Source organism: Hibiscus syriacus, unplaced genomic scaffold (assembly GCF_006381635.1).
Source record: "Hibiscus syriacus cultivar Baekdansim isolate YM2019G1 unplaced genomic scaffold, ASM638163v2 tig00002840_pilon, whole genome shotgun sequence".
Taxonomy (NCBI): domain Eukaryota; kingdom Viridiplantae; phylum Streptophyta; class Magnoliopsida; order Malvales; family Malvaceae; genus Hibiscus; species Hibiscus syriacus.
Window position 1 is genome coordinate 4,472,639 of NW_024061947.1, and position 9,984 is coordinate 4,482,622.

The window sequence follows — 9,984 nt, forward strand, 5'->3', positions numbered from 1 at the left end:
AACCATCACCATGTGAAAGGCGCGATCCCATGCACATTAAAGCCCCACATAAATTCCCCATAACTCTGCTTCAACGATCGAGCAAACCCCAATAAATTTCTAAAACCCGAGTAACCACCGGCCATCAGCGAGGTCTCTTCCACCGTCCGAGGTCATATCAATAAATTATTTTAACACAATAATTATATTATCTTTATCTTTATTATTTGTAATAATCATTGTTCATATTTTTTATTTTATGACAATAAATTAACCAACATATATTAACACCATTAAAGCATTACCACCGGCTAAAAAAATCTCTTTGAATACCTTCGGGAGAAGAAAGATAAAAATAAAGACTCGGAAATTATTATCAGGACGGATGTATTAAGTTCTCTAAGAGTCGAGTACACTTTATTATTTTAGATAAATTATTAAGTTTAATTTAATATATTAAAAAATAAAAAAATAAGAAAATTTTATGCTCGGTTTTTTTTTAAAAAAATTAAAATTTAGCACTTCATTTTTAATTTTCTGAAAACGCCGGTGGCTATTGTTGTTCAACAACAGAGTAATTTATTGAGTTTAGTTGGAGAACATGGTCTGGAGGGTCATCGAAAGCTAAAACCTGCAATGGAAACTCCCTGGTCAAAGAAGTCAAGGCATACGACGAACATGGTTTATACAAACCAGCCAATCTCCATTCATGAGTCACTGCAACGAGCATGTTATTATGAGAATCCAAATCAGATTTTGAGATTAGTGGAGAAGCAAAGTTGAGTGATAATCAAACCGATAAATTGGCATTAACGTTGTTCGATGAATCTACACCGGCCAGCCTGTCGTTGGGACTATTCACTTTGGCATAAATTCATGCCACGTCGATTATATTGTAGGAGCCGTGATATTTAACAATCAAGTAAATAATTTTAGTTAAAAAAGTATAATTTGTTAGCATGATTTGATAGTTTAAGATGAAATTAAAGTGTTTTTAAAATTTTAAGATTGATTTAAAACTAACAAAATAATTTAGAAACATTTGATGTGATTAATTTTTAATTATAAAATCACACAAACGTAACTCATTTGAATTTATTTTAAATATAATATATATATTTTAATTTAAATACACATTAAATATCTAAAACTTTTTGTCTCAAAATCTGAATCACACTTTTGTGTACAATCGTTCCAGTATATAGTCACATCCGTAGAAATTAAATTCCATTGAAACATTAACCTGAGAAAATTATATCAAAACTACCTAGGGTTAGATTTCATACACGCCGATCCTATTCCTCGAGTCTTGGTCGGTTGTTATTAATTATTTTTATTAAGTTAAGCGATTATAAAACAATGTTTGTTTTAAATACTCTTATTCATTTGACAATGAACGTTCAATCATCTTGTTACAGTTGTTGGTGTTTAAATCTGTAACATCTAAAAACAACATCGACTTCTTTAATCACTAAAATAAATTGGTTTGTACTGATTTTCATTAATCCGAGTCTAGATCACCTACTCTTTCCAGTGGTGCATGAATCAGTTGTAGTAGACCGCGGTTAATTAATGCAAATTGAAGGGTCAAACCTACATAATTTTGACGATGACAATTAGTCAATTAAATGATAATATACTATAATATACATTTATTTTTAAATATTATTTTCTCATTTACATTCGTCGCGTATATAAACAACTAACAAATACTTATTTTTAATAAAATAAATAAATCTTAATAAATAGTGTTTGAAAAAACTCTTATCAATTTTTTTTGACAAATAAACATTTATTAATTTTAAACATGTATTCAAAAAGAAACATGACGTGTAAAAAATCAATAAATCAACTGGTAAAAATAAGAATATATTTATAAATATAAATTTTTAAAGAGAATATATATATATATATACATTTGTTAATAATATAAAATTTTTGTATGAAAAATTACTAATGAAATAGATAATTAATCAAATAAAATTTAGATTTCATAATGGATATTGTTAATGCATATATCTGGCATTGGTACAATGTGAAGGGCTGGATTTGATTGGACGATGCTACCTACTCATCAAGGCTCATGGGTCCATCAAGCTTTAAGGAAATGTTTATTTGACATGTTAAAAATATGGATACATTACCTGTTTTTCTACTGTATTATTCATTACAGGACGTTGATATCCGCTGCCCAGTGTATATAAAGCATGCACAACAAAGCTACGAGAGAACTATGGCAATAGCTTCTCGATGGAGAGAACTTAGCGGAGAGAATAACTGGGAGGGTCTGTTGCGCCCTCTGGATATCGATCTCCGCCGCTATCTCATTCACTATTGTCAAAGGGCCGGAGCCGCCGGTGATGCTTTCAATGGGACTAGGGCATCCAAGGGTTATGCCCATAGCCTATACCCTGCTGATGAGTTTTTCGCTAGGGTTGGTCTCGAAACCGGTAACTCTTACCATTATAAAGTGGTGAGCTTTATATATGCTGCTACAGCTGCCGATGAAGTTGCCTATTTCGGATATGTCGCGGTGGCCACCGACCAAGGAAAAACTGCTCTGGGAAGGAGGGATATTCTCGTTTCGTGGAGGGGAACCATAACACACACCGAGTGGGCTAACGATGCTAATATTTTTCAAACATCGGCTAAAGAATTGTTCGGACACGACATTGTTCAGGTGCATGCTGGTTTTTACAACATCTATACAAAGTCAATTGCAAATTCCCCTTATGCCAAAACCAGCGCCAGGGAACAGGTAAATCTTTACATGTATCCATGTACATACACATTTACGTATACGTACGTATATGATGACTTAACAGTTCATTAATTTGCTATTAATGGTCCGTCAGGTTTGTAAAGTGTTGCAGCAGCTGATAACTATGTATCAGAATGAGGAGGTGAGCATAACTGTGACAGGCCATAGTCTGGGCGCTGCACTTGCAACCCTAAACGCTATGGACATTGCTCACAATGGGTTCAATAAGCCTGCAGGCAATCCGAATAAGGCCTTCATGGTGACTGCTTTTCCGATCGCGAGCCCCCGCATCGGGAACATGTTCTTCAGTGGCGTCTGTGATAAACTCGAGAATTTTCGTATCCTCCGGATTGTAAATTCGACGGACCACGTTCCAAAGCTCCCGTTCTTACCAGGAATCTACTTCCATGTGGGAAAAGAGTTAGGGCTTGACGCGACCAAGTCACCCTATTTGAAATGGAATATTAGTGCTCACAATTTGGAGGCTTACCAGCATGCAATTGCAGGGCAGCAAGAAAATGGAGAATTCAAACTGGAAGAAGAAGTTGGATTTGATAATGCCGTCATAAACAAATACACTGATGGTTTACTGGACGAATACAAAATACCAGATAACTGGTGGACTAAAGAATTGTTCAAAAACATGGTTCAGGCGGACGATGGGCACTGGAAGTTCAATGACATTGCCTTTGTGCCAGGTCCTCCACCAGCTTAAATGGATCCGTCCATGCATTATTATAAGTACCTCTACTTATATGTTTCCTGCAAAATAAGTACATCTACTTATCTGAGTAGCAGGGTTTCCTTGAATTAAAATATTGTTGGACGCCAAGCCTCTGTCGTTCAACATGATTGTGATGTCTTGACTTTGTGTTTGTCTATTACATATATTTTAAAGAATTAAGTTATTATTTTATTTTTCCAAGAATAGCGTTAATACTTGAAAATTCTAGTATTTGTCATGAAGTTTATGCTATACATTTATTCAGTGCATTTATATACTCATTTCGTTTCCTTCGTACTATCATTTTCTTATACATTAATTGTAAAGAGAACAATATACATACATACGCACATGTAAGATGAGTTTATTTGATAATGGATTTTTATACTGTATTAAATATTTAATACCTTGAAAAACACAATAAAAGTAGGCTTTTTTCCCTTTAAATTGTAAGTCTAATCTTAATCCTACCTAAGAAGGAGATGGGGAGGGCTCCTAATGAGTTTATAATTCACGATATAAGAGAATATGATGGAACGAATAGCCAATTGACCAAATATGATTACTCTATTAAATTTTAGATTAATTATTTGAAGTATAAAACATAAGAAAATTACTTAGAATATTTTAATAAAATTGTTTGTTTAAATAAAAGAAATGTAGTTGATAGTATTAAATAGGTATACATAATAAACACATGAAATTCAATTGAATAGTGATTTTGTTTATTATTATTATTATTATAGAGTATTTTGTACCGAATCCCGGTGAAAATAAATTGATGAAGTAGAGGTTGTGGGAATCATACCTCGGTCCTGAAGGGGAGAGGACTTGCCTCTACCACTAAACTAACTTATATTTTATATATAACACATGTTCCCTTTGTCCCATTTATGTTGTCTGTTGTTAACTTTTTACGTAATTTTAGGAAGAAAAAGTTTGTGTAAGATATGTATTGTAAAAATATTAAAATGATAATTTTATTCTAGAAAAGTTAAATTTTATTTTATTGGGAAACTAAAATAAGGGTAGAAAGAGAAAAATGACTTGTAAAAGTTGTTGATTTTTTTTCCAATGGTACAATTTAAATGGGATAATTTTAAAACACAAAAGGGGCAACTTTAATAGGATAAAGGAAATATTATATATCGGTTTATTAAGAAACACAATGAATAGAGAATTCACAGAAAGGTTAGATACTTTCATTCATCAACAAATACATCATTTATAGAGGTTGCCAAGTACATTAACCTCTAACTAATTGCCTAACAAACTAGCTAACCACTCAACACACGTGTACTCTCTTCTAATAATAGTCTAACATTCCCCCTACTCATTCCCATCTTGTTCTTGGCTTAGACAGCATACACCACGCACACTTTCCTGTGAAATTCCTCAAACGCAGCCTTAGACAAGGCTTTTGTGAAACCATCTGCAACATGGTGTGCAACTAGTATGTACTTCACCTTGAACTGACCATCAACAACATTCTCTCGAACAAAGTGAACATCCAGGTCAATATGTTTAGATTGAACATGATAAACAGGGTTTACACTCATCACCATTACACCTGTATTATCACACCAAACCATCGGTTCCTGACGCTGATACAACCCGAGACTAGCAAGTAAAACACTCACCTAGGTAACTTCCGCTGCAGTATCTGCAACACACTTGTACTCAACTTCCATCGTCGATCTCGACACAGTTTTCTGCTTTTTATAGCTTCATACAACTAGACACTTACCAACAAACACCCCATAGCCAGAGATGGATCGTCAGTCATCTATATTTGTACCCTAATTAGCATCAGCAAATGCAACAACAATCAACCCATCATCAAACAGTTGGAACAACAGACTATAATCAACAGTTCCAGCCAAATATCGAAGTATTCTCTTGACTGCAACATATGAGTTTCACGCGGTGCATGCATCAATTGTGCATCATTTCCAACACTATAGGCTAAGTCGGGACATGTATGACATACATAAAGTAAAGAGCCAACTATGCTACGATATTCACTAACATCTGATAAGAACTCCCCCTCATCTGTTGACAACTTGGAAGCCAAAATCATTGGCATGGCACAACCTACTACACCTTTCATTTCAGTCTTCTTTAGTAACTCCAACACAAATTTCTTTTGGCTTAACACAACAGAATCACGTGAACTATGCAATTCAATCCCCAAGAAAAAACTAAGCATACCTAAATCCTTGAGCGAGAACCTATCTCTAAGAAATTGCACCACCTTTTGAATTCTGCTAGATGATCGCCCAGTAATGACAATATTATTTGAACATATACTACTTTGTAAACTCAATATTGAAACCTTCAAAAACAAATTTTATTCAAAGAATGAGTCTGCCACACTCGATGAGAACCGATGAACATCATTAATGATGAACACCATTATTTAATTTATAAAAGTTTAAAATTATAAAGGATTCAACGTATAATTATAAATTAGTTAAAATTTTAAAGGTAAATTATTTAAAATAAAATGTAAACTATACCAATGATTACCTAACTATTGCCTATTTTTATTTTGATCACTATTTTTGAAATTTTATCAATCATGTCACTCAAGTATTTAAATGAATTCAATTAAACCACTTGTCATTAATATTTAACAGAGAAGCTGATGTGACATTTAAAATATTTGGTATAATTACACATTTTATCATTGTTACTTATATATTCAATTAATTTAGTCATAATTTTAATAAATTAAAATAAATTTAACAATCAAATCAAATGGTGTCATGTGTCATTAGTGACAAGTGTAATGACAAGTATGAGTTTGGAAATTTTAATTTCAATAATGAAAAAGATGGAGCTTTAATATTTTCCAAATATTTACCTTTTTCAAGAAATATTTTATTAAGGGGGAGTTTTGTTAAAAATAATTTTTCAAATGTTTTGTTATATCAAAAAAAGGGAGATTGTTGAACTATGTTTTATAATATATTGATATAACAAATTAAGGCAAAATGTTTTTGGACTTGATTGAATTTGTTAAAAGTTTTCAAAAATTATTCAAAGTCTATTAAACTAGAATTTGAGCACAAAACATGTTTTCTAGGTACATAGTACCGATATTGTTCTTGCAGTATCGATACTACATGAACAATGTTGATATTGTTCATGTGGTACCGATACCAAAGGTAAGAGAAGTATCAATACTCTTTAGGTAGTATCGATACTACCAGTTGTTTTCCAAATTGCTAAAATTCCATAATGCAAAATAGGTATCGATACCCAAGCGGGTACCAATACTACTTTACACAGTAGTATCGATACCATGAAGCACAATATTGATACTGGTCAAGCCCAACAGTCTTTAACGGCTAGTTTATTTAAAAATTACAAAGGTAGTATCGATACTCATTAAAGGAGTACCGATACTCCCTGTCCTGGGTAGCTTTATTTTATAGAAAATTAATCCCCAACGGCTCCAAAACATCCTCAATGGCTAGAAACGACCACAAACTCATTCCAACATATAAAAACAAGTTGACGACACTTGAAGAAGGTTCGACAACACCTATACAAGCAATCAAACACAAGAGAATAATTTTTCGTTCTTATTTTCTTTTCTCTTGTAAATATTTGTGTTTTGAGCTCATTGCAAATCTTTTATTTGTTTTCTTGTGAGCTTAATTTGTGTAAACACCTTCCTTTTGAGAGGTTTTTCTTGTTTACATCTTTTAACCTTTCGTAAAGGGGATTGGTTCTAGCTTAGCCTTTGAAAAGCTAGGGAGTTGTAAAGGTTATCTCTTTATCTTGGAAAAAGAAAGAACAAATTAATGAATTTGTTAGAAAATCCTTAGTGAGGAGGTAAGGTAGTGGATGTAGACTTGGTTGAGAAGTCGAACCACTATAAATCATTGTGCAAATTGTCTCATCTTTATACTTCTTATTCCCTAATCTTAAAAAACCAATTCACCCTCTATTGGCAAATTAGTCGGTTGATCATTTGAGCTTCATCGATAATCCCAATAATTGATATAAGAGCTTGACTCATTAGAAGGTCTAACAACCTTGAGACGATCCTTGAAGAAGCTTTTTCTATTTTTGCTGCAACCAAGAAGTTGACTTTTACCTCCGGCTCATTCCACATGAAAGACTCCCAACCGATCGACAAGCCTCCATACTTCAATGGAGCCAACAACCGTCATTAGAAGAAATTAATGAAGCCATTCATCCAATCTAATGATCTTGATACTTGGGAGATGATCGAGAACGACTACTATTCTCTAAAGAAGAAGACGAAGGAGTGGAGTGCCCAAGAACGGAAGAAAGCTCAATAAAATGCCAAGGTCATGCACATATTGTTTTGTGCATTTGGTCCCTATATCTATGAAGGCATTTATTCTTGTTCAAATAACAAGGAGCTTTGGAATAAGCTCGAAGAACTTCACGGTGACAAAAAAGAACCACCAAAGGTAGCGTGTTTAATGGCTCTTGAAGAGCCTAAGGTAACTTCTAACTCAAATGAATAAAATTCATATTCTTTTGATGAGTTACAAGATGCTTATGATGAATTGTATTTGGATTTTGAGACCATGAATTACAAATATAAGAAATTGATTTCAAAATTCAAAGTTGAAAATAATTTTCTCTTGAAAGCTAAATTGGATTTTAAAAAGCAAAATGAAACTTTGAAAAATGATTCTGAGATTTCAAAAACCAAAATTGAAGATTTGGAAAAAGAAAATCCTAAATTGAAAGTTAAGCTTGAATGATTAACAAAAGAAAAACAAATCATTTCTAAAAACAATTCATTTATGTTAAAAATGGAAAAATGTTCACATTGCCATTTTCATGGTCATATGGACCGTACTTGTCCTATAAAGAAAGGAAAATGTTTTAGAATTAGACAAGTATGGGTACCTAAGGGAACAAGAGGCATTGAAACTAGGATCCAAAGCAATTTGGATATCAAAATCCAATTAAATGTCTCTTGTAGGTGTGTGGGAGCAATGGTGATGAAAGTGAAGACATTCAAATGTTCTAGCCACACTTGAAAATGAATGGGTAACCTCTAAGCTTAATGTTTTTGTTTTGATTAATTGGTTGTCTATTTGTTGTATGCATGCATGAGTTTTGATTTTAAATAATTTTATGTTTTTCATCTCATGTATGTTGAAAAGTGTATTATGATGATCATTTTCTAAAGTTTTAATGATTTTTCATAAATGTTTGTTCATCATAATTAATTTTGGTCAAAATTAATTTTAATGGTTTATTTGTACAAATTTTTAGTTTTTGACATTAATTTAAATGTTGATGCATGTGATTTGTTGCAAATGATATATATCTAACAATTGATATCAATTTTTCAAATGCATAACATCTTTTGATAGCTTTATGCACATGCACTTAAATACAACAATTAATATTGCATGAAGTATATTAGACTTGGATATATTGAACTTCATGTGCTAATAACATGTTTGTTCATCTTTGTTGAAATTCAATGTCTTTTAAGTGTCATGCCTTTAAAGTCAATTTTCTTTTGTTTGGAATGCATTTATTGAGGGGGAGCTTTGATTTTTCAAATGATTTTATGCTAAAATTTATCACTTACTCTACATTGTTATTCTTGAACTTTAAAGTTGAATTATTTTTGATATAACAAAAAGGGGGAGAAGTATGAGTTTGAAAGTTTCAATTTAAAGAATGAAAAAGGGGGAGCTTTAATATTTTCCAAATATTTATATTTTCATGAAATATTTTATTAAGGGGGAGTTTTGTCAAAAACAAATTTTCAAATGTTTTGTTATATCAAAAATGAGGAGATTGTTGAACTATGTTTTATAATATTTTGATATAACAAATTAAGCCAAAATGTTTTTGGACTTGATTGAATTTGTTCAAAATTTTCAAAAATAATTCAAAGTCCATTGAACTAGAATTTGAGCACAAAATAGGTTTTCTGGGTACGTAGAACCGATACTATTTTTATAGTATCCATACTACATGAACAATATCAATATTGTTCATGTGGTACCGATACCAAAGGTAAGAGAAATTTTGATACCCTCTACGTAGTATCGATACTGCCAGTTGTTTTCCAAATTGCTCAAATTCCATAATGCAAAATAGGTACCGATACCCAATGGAGTACCGATACTACTTTACACTTTAGTATATGTCGAAACGATTTTTCAAAATAATAAAACATGATTCGAGGAATTGCCACCAACCTTTAATTAGGGTGTGATTTGGCACCCAAAAAAATATTTTCCATTTTAAAAAATATTAATTTTAATTAAAACAACAAATTTGCGGTCTGTGTTACCAAAATTTGTGTTTAGGAGTCGGTTACATTTGGGAATGATTAACACCCCCACAACGCCCTAAAGCGATACCTAGTCAATTAATTAGTTGTCTTTGCAATGAAATTTAAGAATTCAAGTCTAATTTAATTTAAGATCCCCTACAAGTAATATTCTTTTGAATTTCAAGATGAAACACAATAATATTTAATTATTTCCTATTGAGAATGATC

At 32.2% G+C, this 9,984-nt stretch overlaps 1 protein-coding gene across 1 annotated transcript; it reads left to right on the forward strand.

The window, feature by feature from the left end:
• Positions 1 to 2,212: 2,212 nt before the first annotated feature.
• LOC120153314 (phospholipase A1-IIgamma-like) lies at positions 2,213 to 3,511 on the forward strand. The gene is made up of 2 exons (XM_039165302.1): positions 2,213 to 2,737; positions 2,835 to 3,511. Exons 1-2 carry the CDS (start codon positions 2,213 to 2,215, stop codon positions 3,453 to 3,455), a joined length of 1,146 nt encoding a protein of 381 aa, XP_039021233.1. The 3' UTR covers positions 3,456 to 3,511.
• Positions 3,512 to 9,984: the final 6,473 nt, after the last annotated feature.

Excerpts from the sequence above, each read along its gene's own strand:
- LOC120153314 (XM_039165302.1), top strand. The coding sequence starts at position 2,213 with ATGGCAATAGCTTCTCGATGGAGAGAACTTAGCGGAGAGAATAACTGG. Across the intron at positions 2,738-2,834 it reads AAACCAGCGCCAGGGAACAG|GTTTGTAAAGTGTTGCAGCA; the intron begins GTAAATCTTTAC and ends ATGGTCCGTCAG.